Source organism: Mesocricetus auratus, unplaced genomic scaffold (assembly GCF_017639785.1).
Source record: "Mesocricetus auratus isolate SY011 unplaced genomic scaffold, BCM_Maur_2.0 Super-Scaffold_15014, whole genome shotgun sequence".
Classification (NCBI taxonomy): Eukaryota; Metazoa; Chordata; class Mammalia; order Rodentia; family Cricetidae; genus Mesocricetus; species Mesocricetus auratus.
In genome coordinates, this window is record NW_024429186.1 from 57,013,236 (window position 1) to 57,029,223 (window position 15,988).

Below are 15,988 nucleotides of genomic sequence, written 5' to 3' on the forward strand. Positions count from 1 at the left end.
AGCAGTGAGTGAATTCAGAACAGACTATATAATATTTGGGTATCCAAAATACTCGTGCTAATTAGGTTTTTGTCAACTTCTCATAACTACAGGAACTTGGAAAAAAAGGATCTCAGCTGAGAAAATACCTCCACAAGCTGGCTGTAGGCAAGCCTATGGGGCACTTTCTGGATGGCTGATTGATGCAGGAGGGCCCCCCACCCACTGCAAATGGTGCCACCCCTGGGTTATAGGAGGAGGCTGATCAAGCCATGGAAAGCAAAGCAGTAAACAGCACTCCTCCATGGCCTCTAATTCAGTTGTGCCTGGACTTCTCATTATGACCAGCTGTGATCAGGACATATAATCCAAATAAACCCTTTCCTCCCCAAGATGCTTTTGGTCATGCTGTTTTGTCATAGCAACAGAAAGTAAACTAATACATTAAATCACAGTGTGAACACATATGAACAAGACACAATGCAGCTTTTCATCACTGCTTTGGAAATCTACAGAATTACCTTTGAATTTTTAAGCATCACTCATTAAAAACTAGAACATACACTCAGAAGTCTTTCTTTAACTTCAAATCTATTTTATATGCAAAACTTATTTCCAATATTGTTCATTTTAACCCCAAAACAATGAATACCCTAATCCACAGTTTACTAACTAAAACCCTGAGGTTATCCTCCATCTCTTATATTTGGTTAAGTTTAACCTCTTTTATGGCCTTAAGTCATCCTAAAAGGCCCAAGGTCTGTGATGAATGGCAAGTTTTAACTTACTAAGTGTGAGTGTAGTACAAAGGTTGGAAGTAAATGAGAATGACCAACCATCCAGCACTCATTTCTCAACAGAGATTAATGTTCTCTATTTGTTTTCAAATACAGAGTGGGTTCCTGTTGCCTGAGCTCATTCTATTCTATTAAGTGACCATGAACTATTAAATATTGGGACCACTGGTTCCTGGGGTAATACAGGATTACTGCTCTGATGACCTCTTTTCATAAAACTTATCAACTAAACAATACACAACTTTGTTTTATGTGTAGGTGCTCTATTTAAAACTTGCCATGGGACTGGAGATATGGCTCAGTGCCTAGCAACACTACTGCTCTTGCAGTAATCAGTACCCGCATGACAGCTCGCAAGCATCTGTTGCCCAGTTTCAAGGGATGCAATGCCCTCTACAGGCCTTAGGGGGCATAAAGACATATTTTGTGCATAGACATACAGGAATTCATACATACACATAAAATAAAAATAAACTTCTATGGGCTGGAGCAATAATTTGGCCATTAAGAAAAGTACATACTGATCTTGCAGAAGACCTAAGTTCAGTTCCCAGCACTCATATCCAGTGACTCATAACTGCATGCTATCTACAAATCCAGGGAGATCCAACACTTCCGAACTCTGCACGCACCAGCACTGGGTGCACAGGCTCACATACATACACATAACTTAAAATGATAAATCACTTTGTTTGTTTTGGTTTTTGAGACAGGTTTTCTCTGTAGTTTTGTAGACCAGGCTGGCTCAAACTCACAGAGATCCACCTGCCTCTGCCTCCCAAGTGCTGGGATTAAAGGCGTTCATCACCACTGCCCAGCATGATAAATCACTTTTTAAAACTAAATGAAAACTACAATGGTGGCAAACATCTGTTCCAAGCACTTAGAAAGTGAAAGCAGAAAGATCAAGAGTTAAAAGTCATAGTTGACTTTACGTAATCAGGGTCAAGCCAGCATGGACTACATGAAACAGTCTCAAACAAAATACAAGATGTCTTACTTAATCTAAATTGTAGATTTCCTAACATTAAACTCATAGCCAACAGCACTTTAAATTATAACCAAAGTTCACTTGATACATGGTATTTTCTCCACAAAATATATCATGGCCTTCTTACCATCAAGTACACTTGACAGCACTAAAGCACATGTTTGGGGTGTATGCGAACAGCTACATCACCAAAATAAAAAAAATTCTCAAAAGATGTGGCACTCAGAGAAGGACACTTATTTACAGAATGAGAATTGAAAGAAGTTGCTGTGTTAGTCCTCAACCGGAGTGCTCACACTGGGTATCTCAGGAGCTTTATCATTCTCAGTATACCATGAAAGACCATGAACGCTCCGAAACAACAGGCTTTAAGGTTACAAAGTTATCAATACTTTACATCACACATACATACATACATGCATACATACATACTGTATGAAGGATAAGGACTGGCAAGGGACTTCCATTAACTTCCTAAAGGGAAATAAAAGTCTGCTAGGTTTTATAATGAAAAGTCTATGCTATAATTCATACTTGGAAATCTGCAGTTGCTGGATTAGTAGGTATCTCAAGGGTCTTTTCTCCGCCTATATCTGGGCATCTCTGTGCACAGGCACACCCTGCCGTCAATATTTAAGTACACTAAGCACAATATTGACTGGAAACCTATTTTCCTTTGAGTTTAGGTACTGGGAATATAAACAAAAATATGATGCTTCTTACAGAGTTTAAATTAATGTGAGGTGGAGGACATGATGTTTAGAGCACACAAGGGGCTGTGAAGAAAGGTAAGGGAACAGAATAGCAGGTATTGTTTTAGTCAGGGTACCAGGGAAGCCTTCTTTAAGATGACAGTGGACCAGCCCCATGCTGGATTCCCAGGCATCAGCCTGGGATTCAAGAGTTAACCCTTGTCAGGTCATCTGTTTCTGGGGGTTAAACCAGCCCTGAGGAGGCCTAGGTAATCTATTGGGCCTTGGGCAGTAGATCAGTATTTATCCCAAGTATACACATGGACTTTGGACTCCCATCCAACAATAAGAGATGCACTCTCACCCTGAACTCTTGGGGGAGGGTCTAGACCCTGCCCTGTATGAAATGACAGACTATGGGCACCCCTATGGAGGGCCTCACCCTCCCTGGGGAAATGAGGGGATAATGGGGGGGGGTTGAGGGAGGGCACGGGAGGAGGTGAGGGAAATGGAGAGGGACCTGGAACTGACTTGTGAAGCAACTTTGTTTCTAATCTAAATTTAAATTTAAAAAGAAAAAAATAAATAAAATAAATACAAAAAAAATAACCATGGGGGGGAAAAAAAGATGACAGTGGAACCCAGATCCAAATAAAACAAAGGGTCAAACCATGCAAGCACACAGAACACCAGCCACTGCAAGCAAAAAAAAAAAAAAAAAAAAAAAGGCATAAAAGACCTTAAGACACAGATGTGCCTGGCACACCTAAAATTAAGAAAGCCAGTGTCAACAGAGAGCAACAAAGAAAAGAGACATAGAATAGGCTAGAGCCAGCCAGAAAGCAGGTACAGTAATCTTGGCTCTGAGAAGCCAAGATTAAGTTTTACTTTAAATCTGCTTAAATGCACTTAGGGGATCCAAGAAACACAGTGGCAGTACCCACAATTCATGCTTTAGGAATAATTCTGAAGCTACAGAGAAAAGACAGTGCAGTAAGCTAAGGTGTGAAGACAATCATTCATAGGACTATTGTGATAAGTCAACTACTGCCAATGATGGCTTTAACCAGAGAATCGGCAGAGGGTAAAATGCCATCAGATTGCTGGGCGTTGGTGGCGCACGCCTTTAATCCCAGCACTCGGGAGGCAGAGGCAGGTGGATCTCTGTAAGTTCGAGACCAGCCTGGACTACCAAGTGAGTAGGACAGCCTCCAAAGCCACAGAGGAACCCTGTCTCGAAAAAAAAAAAAAATGCCATCAGATTAAAGGTTAGGAAGGTCGACAGGATTTAATGATAACACAAACAAATATGCGACACAAAAGGGGCATTTAAGGATTAACGAGCAGCTGCCCTGTACACAAAGCAAATGGCACTGCCATTTAGTAACAAAAACAAGGAGTATTAAGCAAGGCTAACTTGCACAGAAGGAAGGACTCAGTTTTACATATACCAGGCAGTTCCATCCAAAGAGACCACTCAGATTCCCTGACCCAGTTTGTCAGCATTAGATAAATGCTTACTAGACACTAAGGAAGATTTAGTGAGACAGCTTAGAAATTTCAACATATTTACATTTTCTTCCATGAAGAAAAACGTTCAAGACCAAATAACATTCTTAAAAGTGAATTATGTGGCCGGGTGATGTAATGCACTCCTTTAATCCAAGCACTCAGGAGGCAAAGGCAGGTGGATCTCTGTGAGTTCAAGGCCAGCCTGGTCTACAGAGCGAGGTCCAGGACAGGCTCCAAAGCTACACACACAAACCCTGTCTCAAAAAAACAAACAAAAAAAAGTGAATAATTCCATATAATTGATAACATCCAATAATCACATGTGTAAGGCCTCAAATATGTAACATATACTTTAAAGTCATGCTTCCCATTCAATGGAGTTACCCAACACTTCGCACCTGTGAAGCTTCATTTCGTTGTCATGGTACAGCTCCGTCATCACTGTGAGTTTCTGCTGAAGCTTCTGTTTCTGGTTTTCAAGTTCTGAGTTAGCTGACTGCAGAGATGCTTGCTCAGACTCCAGACATCTGATATGCTCTAGAGAAAGGTTTGAAGTCATAAAGAAACAAAACTAAAGGAATTTCATAAAAATAAAGCCTATTAAAGATAGACAAGTTTGGACATGCCCAGGGTGATAGTAGCTATAGACAATTACTACAAATAACAGCAAAATACACTTCCTCCAGCAACAACAGAAAATCTCTAAGGTATTTTGTTTGCCTAATTGCTTTTCACTAAGATGGTACTTTTAAACTGTTAATATTAATATTTATGAGGATCTCCCAAACCTTCAACATTGTAATTCTAGCATCTGACTGTCAACCTAAGAGGCAACAATCACTGAAGGAAGGCTGTGAGGATGAGAGTTTCAACAGTGGGCATTTCAACTCAGCATTTCTTATTTCCTATGCTGAATGTCTTTTATAACCTAATGAGAAGTCACCTCAGTAACCTGACGTTCAGGCTGGTGGACAGAGCCAAGTGGTAGAACCCTGGCCTAGAACACTGAGCCCTGGTTCAGTCACCAGTATCATAGTAAACCAGCCTTCTTTTTAAGTCAAAACTATACATGTGTCATCATCATTTAAGCTAGCAGATAACAAATGCTCATTTTCCAGTTTGGTGAGAAGACCATGTCTCAAACAAGATCAAGACTGGAAAGAATAATGACTTTAACTTTATTTCAACTGCTAAACTACTGAATCACCCACAAAAATGGGAAGATAAGTCAGTAAGGTACTGAACGTACAAACATGAGGACTCCAGTTTGGGTCACCAGCAACCACATAAGCCTGTCAGAGTACTGGAAAGGGAAATGCAGGATCCCTGGGGCTCACTGAGCAGCTGTTCTAGCCAAGTAGCCCCATCCTGGTTTAGTGAAAGCCTTTCTCAACAAACGAGGTAGAAAGCAACTGAAGAAAACCGTGAACATCGACCGGCCTTTGTCCTCTATACACATGAACACGGACACACAGAAAATGGAAATGAACAATTCCAAGTGATTATGAATTCTGTATAAACTAGCACACCACTGTTTTTAAACATCTATTTCTCTTTCATTGTAATTACTACAACTCTAAACAGCTCTAACATTGAAATGAGAACCTCAACTCTGACTCTTCTAAGGAATCATTTCCCAAAACATGTGTGACCCAAGCTAACACAAGGAAAAATGCACTATGCCTCAAAAGAGCAGTTTCAAAATCATAACATAGAAAAGTTTAGTAACTATATATAATGGGATATAGTTATTCTAAAATACCAACTAATTAAATATACAGACCAAAAGAACAGTTTGTGTAAATACACTAATAGTAAATGGTGCATATACAGTATAGGAAATCATGCAGGGGTGTTTTCTACAAAAATTGTACATCCATATTTTAAAAAAATGTTCATCTATGCTGTCAGTCAATTCCAACAAATCACTTAGCAGAAATCAATGTTCAATATAAGCTCCACTATAACTGAATCATTCTGACACAAAGCAACACCAATCCTTTTACCCTTATACACTCTAGCTCTTTTGTCTCACCTCATACTTCACTTTAAAACTTTTAAAAATTAGTTTGGGAGCATGGGGGGGGGGCAGAGGGAAGGATGGAAAGGAAGAGAGGAGGGAGGGGAGTGGGGAAAAAAGTACAGCTCAAAAAAAAATGTGTGTGTGTGTGTGTGTGTGTGTGTGTGCCCGCATCTGTGTGTGTGTGCCCGAGTCTGTGCGTGTGTCTGTGTCTGTGTATGCAAAGGTCAGAGGACAACTAGCATCGGCCTGTTCTCTCCTTCCACTGGAGACTGAATTTCGGTTGTCAGACTCAGCAGACAGGGCTTTTATGCACTGAACCCACACACTTTATTTTAAGAGGGCACTGTACCGGCCAGGTGTGGTAATTAGCAGCCTATATATGCAGACATGTGGGAGTCTGAGGTAGGAAGGTCAGGACTTCAAGACAGTCTGAGGTTATATAAAAACACTGACTCCAGAAAAGAGCACTGTAAATGATAACCAAAAAGGGCAGAGACTAGGGGAGAAGAGAGATGGTTAGAGGAAAACGTTCACATTAGATGAAAATAAATTATTGAAAACTTTGTTCCATTGAGAAAAGAAAGTTGGGTGGAGAGATGGCTCAGCAGTTAAGAGCACTGACTGCTCTTCCAGAGGTCCTGAATTCAATTCCCAGCAACCACATGGTGGCTCACAACCATCTGTAATGAGGTCTGGTGCCCTCTCCTGGCTTGCAGACATACATAGAAGCAGGATGTTGTATTCATAATAAATAAATAAAATCTTTAAATAAAAAAAAAAGAGCACTGGCTGCTCTTCCAGAGGACCACATGGCAGCTCACAACTGTCTGTAACTCCAGTTCCAGGGGATCTGACACCCTCACACAGACATATATGCAAGCAAAAAAAAAAAAATCAATAAAATAAATACACAAAGACCATTAAATAATTTTTAAAAACACCAAGAGAAAAGAAAGTTGGATTTGGAGGAATGCTATACACAGACACAGGCTTCCAATATTACTTGGGGCAGGGAAGGAGGGAATAAAGACTGGCCCACAGACTGGAGGAAGCAATGGAATAACCGGTGAATTGATTCCTTGCTACCCTGGTTCTTCTACCAAGACACAAACACGTTAATACATGCCACGATGGAGCTGCCTTGACAACAGAGTGCCTACTCCCTCCTCTCTAGATCTTCCATGCTGGTAACACTCTTCTTCCCAGATAGCAGCCTTTTTTTTTTTTAAGTTAGACTAGTGTTTTTTTTTTTTCAGATCTAATAAAAATACAAGTACTATAATCAATGAGTAGAGCAACAGTCATTTTTTAGCAATTTTTATCCAGTGGTTCAATCTGTTTTACACATCTTGCTCATTAAAAAAAAAAAAAATTAAAGGATACCTCCATGGAGGGCCTCACCCTCCCTGGGGAAATGAGGGGATAATGGGGGGGGGGGGGTTGGGGGGAGGGTACGGGAGGAGGGGAGGGAAAGGGAGAGGGACCTGGAACTGACTTGTGAAGCAACCTTGTCTCTTATCTAAATTTAAACTGAAAAATAAATTTTAAAAAAAATTTAAAGCCTTTGAGATTCAGACAAGGGTCCTTCTGGTCTTTTTCTCATCAGATCTCAACACTGGTCTTGGAGGTCATGAAGAAGTAAAATGACACCGAATCTGGCCTCCCAACAATCAAGTCTGGAATAGAGCACAGGTCCACACTCAAACAAGTCTGCCTGCTCTTTGTAAGACAGGACAAGTTGAGAGTTAAAAGAGAGACATGTGAAGTTCTGGGCAGCTGTAGCAATGGTTGACTACATAGTTGAGACATTCCTTCTTCGCACTGAAAGGATTTTTCCTGTGTGTTTTGTTTTAGCTGGGTAACCAGTAAAGGGGCCTTGTCTGTGATCATCGGTCTGTTGGCAGGAAAGGCATCAGGCAGAAGGAAATGAAGCTCCATGAGCAGAAGCTGTTGGCTAATGCTGCATGTGTAACTGGATCAATAACTGACTGTTTTGGAAAGAAAATATAGATGAGGAGAAATACAATAAAAAGATGCCTGTGGTCCCTTCCTGAGTTAGCCAGTACAGACATTTGAGTATGTCCATCCATTCTTTTCAGATATAAAAATATGAATTTCTTTCTTTGACATAGTGAGACATGATATACATTTTAAGCATCCCAAACACAACTGGTAGAATTTATTTTTCAATGTGAACATTATCAGCAAATAAAAAAATTCTCATAGGTCTAACATCACTATGTATGTTATACATGCATTAAAAGCAGTAGACCACACTAGTTCCACTACTGAACACCAATTTCTCAATTTAAAAAAAAAAAATTAAGAATAGACACCCCCATGGAGGGCCTCACCCTCCCTGGGGAAATGAGGGGATAACGGGGGGGGGGCACGGGAGGAGGGGAGGGAATGGGAGAGGGACCTGGAACTGACTTGTGAAGCAACCTCGTTTCTTATCTAAATTTAAACTGGAAAATAAAATATAAAAAAAAAATTAAGAAAATTTTACATTGAAAACTTTTTAACACCTAAAACTATATCAAATATTTAACACCGTGTGATGGCTTGAATGAAAATGGGCTCATAGGGAATGGCACTATTAGGAGGCGTGGCCTTGTTGAAGGAAGTTGTCACTGGGGGTGGGCTTTGATGTTTCAAATGCTCAAGCCTGACCCAGTGGCTCTCTCTCTTCCTGCTGCCTGCAGATCTAGATATAGAACTCCTGGCTCTTTTTCCAGCACCACGTCTACCTGTGTGTCACCACGATGATGATGGACAACTGTGAAACTGATCTTTGGCAGTGGAACTACTAGTATGGTCTACTACTTTAATGTGTTTATAGAGTTTACAGGCCCTATAACTCTCAACTGTAAGCCAGATCCAATTAAATGTTTTCCTTATAAGAATTGCCATGGTCATGGTGTCTCTTCACAGCAATAGAAACCCTAAGATGCACCGTACTCCACAGTCCTACATGCTTTAAAGATTATTTCATAAATATAAAAGACAGTATAATACCTTTACCACTAACAACAAAACTCAGAAGTAATTCATTTTCTTTAAGGAGACATGCTCAATAAGAAACCTTACCTGTAAGGTTATCGTTTGTTTTATCTACTTCAGATAACTGAGTATAAATTTGGTTTCTCTCTCCTTCCAAGGCTTTTAAAGAAGCACTTAACTTAAAGAAGGAAAGAAAAAGAAAAGCAATAATCAGTTACACAAGGACACACACATCCCTGACACACCCCATACTACTATTCTACAGATATTTTCCCTCTGATGATGCTCTCATGGACAACATAATCAGTGCAGCTGCTAAAGCAGCCTTCACACTACATTATCAGGGCTTCTAACACAGATTAGTGAGGAGCATGCAGAAGGAATAAACCAGAAGAAAAAAAAGCTATTATTTTACTTCTCAAAATAGTATATGGAGCCACAGGGGTAAGAAAATAACAAAACCAGAAGGAAAACATTGCACAAAGGGAACTACAAAATAAATACATTAATATTTAGGGTTTTTTTTCGTTTGTTTGGTTTTTGGGTTTTTTTTTTTTTTTTGGTTTTTCAAGACAAGGTTTCTCTGTATGTTTTGGGGGCTGGTCTCAAACTCACAGAGATCCGACTGCCTCTGCCTCCCAAGTGCTGGGATTAAAGGCGTGCACCACCAACGCCCGTCTTTCATTTTTTAAGTATTTTTGACGGAAGGGTGAGCAAAATTTGAAATTATTCTAAATTCTCTAAGTATGTAAATATCTAAAGTTAAATTAAAAAGGCAATTGATAGGGCTGGAGAGATGGCTCAGAGGTTAAGAGCACTTGCCTGCTCTTCCAGGGGTCCTGAGTTCAATTCCCAGCAACCACATGGTAGCTCACAACTATCTACAATTCAATCTGGTGTCCTCTTCTGGTATATAAGCAGAACATTGTATATGTGATAAATAAATAAATCTTTAAAAAAAAAGGCAATTGATAAAAGAAAATTCTAGGGGCTGGAGAGACAGCTCAGTGGCTGCTTTTCCAGAGGACCCGGGTTCAACTTTCAACACCCACATGGCAGCTCACAACTGTCTGTAGCTCCAGTTCCAGAGAATCTAACACCCTCACAAAGACATGCATGCTGGCGAAACACCAATGCACATAAAATAAATAAATTAAAGGAAAAGAAAATTCTAATCATTTCTCATATAACCTTATAAGAAAACAATAAAAGCAATCTTTAAATTAGTCACTAAGGACAGACAGATTTAATCTCTGTTGTAGGTCCTCCTCCTCATCTTTATATTTACATAATACAAACCTTAGTAGCATAAATTAGCTTCTTCAAAACTCCCTTCGGCTGGTTACCTACAGGGAAAAATAAAACCATAATTATTGAAGACATCCAAATGAACGCATTAGTCCTCAGCTGGTCTTACAAACCCTTTTCTTGCCACAATAAACAATTTGGAGGTGAGTTTAGGAACTCTTGCCTACAATCCCAACACTTCACAGTTGAGGCAAGGGGATTGCCATGAGTTTGAGGCCAGCCGGGGTTACATGGTCAATTCCAGGCCAGCTTGAGCTACAGTGAGACACTGTCTCAGAAAAACAGTAATTAAAATAAAAATAATAATTTATATAAGGTAGAGTGACCTACATTCAGCAAACTCGACATTAAAAGCAATTTAATGTACTACAAAGTCCTAACAAGAACTGAATATTCACCTAAACACTGTCCAAGAACTTAACTACGCTTAGACTCTTATGGCATTACAGCATCCAAAGTATTAGTGAACCATGGCTCCAAACATAAAGTCTATTAGAAAACTATTTCTTACATGATAAATTAACATGAAAAAATACAAATGTAACTTTATTACAGCTCCCCTTAGCGATTTTAGGAGCAGTGTGTCCATCTGTCCTGAAATGTTATGTACTCTCACCACCTCATTTAGCTAGACTTTTGAGTAAATGTTTTATCACCTCTTCAGAGTTGCAGCCTCCTTCTCCTTTGTCCTAGGTATCATACATCTCTTCATTATTTTTTTTGGGGGGGGGGATTTCAAGACAGGGTTTCTCTGTATTGTTTTGGAGGCTGTCCTGGAACTCACTCTGTAGACCAGGCTGGCCTCGAACTCACAGATCCACCTGCCTCTGCCTCTCGAGTGCTGGGATTAAAGGCGTGCATTATAACAACTTAAAAATTTTGATCATAACCACTGTGGAACCTTTTTTTTTTCTTTCTTTCTTTCTTTTTCTTTTTTCTTTTTTTGCTAATCATATGGGTGTCAGAATAATTTGTGAAGCCCTTTGCTTTAGACAGATTGTAGTATGTTAATCTTGGCCACCACAAATTGTTACTACAGCTGCTGGTTATATTATGGCACACAAAACTAAGATCCATTGAGCTATTTACAGTATTTTCAAACCAATTCCTCATTAACATTTTGTGTTTGTTTGTTTGTTTCTCGAGACAAAAGTTTCTCTGTGTAACAGCCAAGTACAAGTGTACGAGGAACATGACACACGTGTAGAATGAAGAGAAAAAAAGAAGCCAGGCACCATACCTACATGCACATCATTTTCTAAATCACTCTTGACTTCTAAATCCAGATTACCATCATCTGTTACATCTTCTCCAAACAAGGAAGTCCAGTCTTTCATCTTTAGCAGGCTCTCCATCAAAGACTGGATATTGAACAAAAGGAGAAAACAAAAAGAGAAGGTAATGACTCGTGCTAATAGCTTTACAATTTAGAATTTAGTAACAGTAATTTAAAACTCAATCCAGAGCCAATGAGATGGCTCAGCAGGTACAGGCACTGTCACTAAGTCTGATGATCTGAGTTTGAACCCCAGAATCCACATGGTAAGAGAAATACCTTCCAAAAGCTGTCTTCTGAACTCTGTACACATATCATAGAATGCACATACCCCACACATACATACACAAGTATGTTTTAAATATAATAAAATTTTAAATCAATCCACATAAATACATCATCATGTGCTCTTATTTTCTACCTGCCATTAGGATACTTAAGTAGTTGTTTGGTTTTTGCTTTGTGACTGCAATGTTTATTGACTATTAAGCCTTAAAAAATAAAAAACAAAACTTCCTGAACATGGTACATCTTTTATGCCAGCACTCAGAAGGCAGAAGCAGGCAGATCTCTGAGTTTGAGGCCAGCCTGATCTACAAAGTGAGTTCTGGTAAGGAAAGACTACCTCTTGAGACTCTGTATCTAAAAAAAAGGAAGGAAGGAAGGAAGGAAGGGATGGAGGGAGGGCAGGAGGGTGGGAAGGAGGGAAAGAGAGAAACAAAGGAAAGAGAGAAGAGAAAACAAAAATCAAACACTGTTTTATAAGGGTCGTTCTTGCTAACCATATTATATGACTGCAAACAATAAAGTATTTTCTTCTGTGTGTATCAAATGCACATGAGTATGCACATGGCTGCAAGAGCATGAGGCAGGAAGATGGAGGGTCTTCCTCTATCACACTCTAGCTTCCCATGGAATCAGAACTCCACTACTTCAGAAGCTTGGCCATTCAACAAGCTCTGGGATCCAAAGTCTCTATCCCCAGTGCTGGGCTTACAGGCATGCACAGCCAAGCTCATCTTTTAAGTGAGTGCTTAGAATTCAAGCACAGGTCCTCATGCTTGCAGAGCAAGTGCACTAACCCACTAAACCGTCTCCCCAGTCCCTAAAATAGGTTCTTATGGCATTTCTTACATATCTTACTAAATAGGAGTTGAACTGGGGAGACAGCTCAGCAGTTAGGAACTCGTTACTCTGCTAGAGCATCTAAGCTCCTTTCCCAGCACCCATATCAGGCACTCAAAACCGCTGGTAATTCCAGCTCCAGGAGATCCAATGGCCTCTTCTAGCCTGTGTGGACACCTACAGAGTGGCCATTAACATAAGGGGGGTAAAAGTTGTGTGATGTTTCATCTCTGAGAAATACAAAATCTATAAAATATCTATAAAGTCTATAAAAAGATCATAGACAACTTGGCACTGCACTCACATGTACATATCTACACATGGGCACATACAAATACACACAAGTTAAAAAAATTAATTCTCTGCTGGAGAGATGGTTCAGCAGTTAAGAGCAAATGTTATCCTGCAGAAGGCCCAAATTCGCTCCCAGCACCCATATCCAGCAGTTCTCAACTCCCTGTAACCTCAGCTGCAGGGAAACTCATATGCACGAATCCACAAAAACATAAGCCATACATTCTTGGTATATTCGTGTAAATAGCTACAAGTACAACTGAGACAAAGAAAGACACATTGTAAAAGAATTGGAATGGAGCACTGGAAGTTCTCCAACTGTTTTTTGCTGCTGTTTTTTGAGACAGTCTGACCATATAGCCCTGGCTGGCCTGGAGCTCAGAGAGATCTGCCTGCCTCCCAGTGCTGGGATTAAAGGTGTGTACCACCATGCCTGGCTCAGCAGTGCTTTTTTAACCTTCTGAAGTGAAGAATATTTTCTAGAAACATAGGTAACAGTGCTTCTGAGCCTCCTGACCAAAACCAAGTGTGACGGTACAAGTAACAAGATGACTATGCACCATGCATTTCTCGGGAAGTGCCATCTAAAAGTACTTGCCACAAACAAAATGCCCTGCAACCCTGAGCAGTGCTGAGGTCTCACATCCCATTCCTTTCTCATTTAGGAAGAATCCTGAGCTTCCAAGTAGAGTAAGGAAGTTTAGAGGAAGGAAAGTACAGTCATCCCTCGGCATCCACAGAGCACTGCCTCCAGGATACCTGCTACTGTCACTTCATGAATACAAACTCCATGGGTGTTCAAGTCCCTTTACACATGGTAACAGTGTTTGCATATAACCTACATGTGTCTTCCTATACACACAAACTGCTCCTAGATTACTTGTAATAACTAATACAACACAAATGCTACCTTAACAGTTGCTATGCCGATCATTCTGGGAATGACGGGAAGTCTGCACATGCACAGTACAGATGCCATTACTTTCTTTTATTTATTATCAGGGTTTGTTTTGGTGTACCTGTGAATTAAGAATGTAGGGCAAGCACATGAAAGTCAGAGGACAACGGAAGTGTCAGTTGGCTTTCTCTTTTTACTTTTCCGTGGCTTGGGGACCAAACTCAGGTCATCACTTTTACTCAGTGAAGTATCTCATCAGCCCAGAATTGTTAAGAGCACCATTCTGTGATTGGTTGAATTCAGAGAGTCCACTATATGTCAAACTGTGAATAAAACTAAAGCTAGAGTCTACTGAAAACATTTTTCTTGTTTTTTCACATTTATTTATTTAGTGGGGAGCAACATATGTGCCATGGCATATGCCCAAACATCAAAGGGCAACTTGTGAGAGTCAGTTCTCTCCCTGCACAATGTGAGTCCTAAGGATCCAATAAACTCGTGTCAGGAAGTGTACACCAAGTGCTTTTACCCACTGAGTACACTCAATGGCCTATATACAGTTAATTTTTTATTCCTACAATTAGACTCAAGTTCCAATTAGTGTATGTGGGTGTGAACCGAGAGCCCTATGTATAGGTTCAAGTACACACACCACAACAAAACTACAGAAGTCAGAAGACAACCTTTAGGGTCACTCATTCCTTTCCACCTTGCTTGAGAAAGGGCTCTCCAGGACTGTGGAAGCCAGGCTAGCTGGCCTAAGGCTTCTGACGGACTCTGCCTCCATCTCGCTACTACACGGCACTGGCACTAGATACTATGCTACTAAATCCAGCTTCTAAAATCTGGGGATCTGAACTAATATCACTGGGCTTATGAAACACATGACTTATCCTGTGAGCCACCTTCCCAGTCCGAGTTTTAATGTTTTAAAAAGCTTTCGTATGAATGAAGTAAGTAACACAAACTTAGTAGACATAATAAGAATATTCAGCCAATGCATATAAACTATAAACCCAATTTCTAAACATTTTCTTAAACAAACAGCAGCAAATGTGAGCATAACAAGAAAAGGTAAAAATCACTATTTTCTTCTTTATTGATAAACACCAGGCTAAAATAGTGGAGGACAAAGACATGGAGTAAACATATATTAGAAATCTATGTGTCTTCAAGAAGCATTTGAAATGAGAAATGACACAACAGCAATAAAAGTTATTAAAAGCATTTGAATTTCCAATTAAGTATGAAATCGTGGTCAACAAGTCACCAAAACCAACGAGCCATTACCATGATCTGATTTTCTTTATCATTTAGGACTTGCTCTGCTTGTACTTTGGATTCTTCAAGTGTTACTTTCTGTTTATTGAGTTCATCAGTCTCTTCTTTCATTACTTCAGCTTCCTGTAAGAGCTGACAGGAAAACAGTAACAGATGTTTAGATGCATTTATTTACATGTTTATATGGATCATTAAAAGATATTAAAAAGGCAAGGCTACTACTTAAAAAAGGAACTCAGATGTGGCTCCCTTTTATAAAGAACTTTCAAAACAGAAGACTGTGAAATAGCCGGGCGTTGGTGGCGCACGCCTTTAATCCCAGCACTAGGGAGGCAGAGGCAGGCGGATCTCTGTGAGTTCAAGGCCAGCCTGGTCTACAAAGTGAGTTCCAGGACAGCCTCCAAAGCCACAGAGAAACCCTGTCTCGAAAAACCAAAAAAAAAAAAAAAAGAAAACTGTGAAATAACAAATATTCTCCAACTGATTTACAAGGTAAAGTTTTATCAAGAACAAGATTTTGACACATACTTGTCTGATAAATCTAATCAATTCTTCTTCCTATCCCATATAATCACTACTTTAATGATTTTTTTTAAGTCACCATGCTGCTTTGTTCAGAACTATCTGAAGACAGATAACCCTCAAGAATACTATTAATCTAGAACAGAAATTCTGCAGATGCTCTGAGCCTGAGCTGCACTGTGAGTTCCTGTCTAGCATGGGCTACATGGTAGAAGTGAGGAGGAGACACATTTGATTATAGCATAGGAAATCTACACAGGAGTCCTCACAACCATGTTCTCTGAAAT

At 39.9% G+C, this 15,988-nt stretch overlaps 1 protein-coding gene across 10 annotated transcripts in view; it reads right to left on the reverse strand.

The window, feature by feature from the left end:
• LOC101822410 (MIA SH3 domain ER export factor 2) overlaps positions 1 to 15,988 on the reverse strand; it is an 87,446-nt gene that overhangs the window by 21,210 nt on the left and 50,248 nt on the right. For all 10 annotated transcript variants that reach the window (XM_040743031.1, XM_040743030.1, XM_040743029.1 and 7 more), the window contains 5 exons: positions 15,189 to 15,311; positions 11,546 to 11,666; positions 10,297 to 10,343; positions 9,085 to 9,175; positions 4,370 to 4,508 (listed from right to left, as the gene is read on the reverse strand). In XM_040743031.1, the coding sequence (XP_040598965.1) occupies positions 4,370 to 4,508; positions 9,085 to 9,175; positions 10,297 to 10,343; positions 11,546 to 11,666; positions 15,189 to 15,311 (521 nt within the window). The remainder of the gene's footprint in view (positions 1 to 4,369; positions 4,509 to 9,084; positions 9,176 to 10,296; positions 10,344 to 11,545; positions 11,667 to 15,188; positions 15,312 to 15,988) is intronic.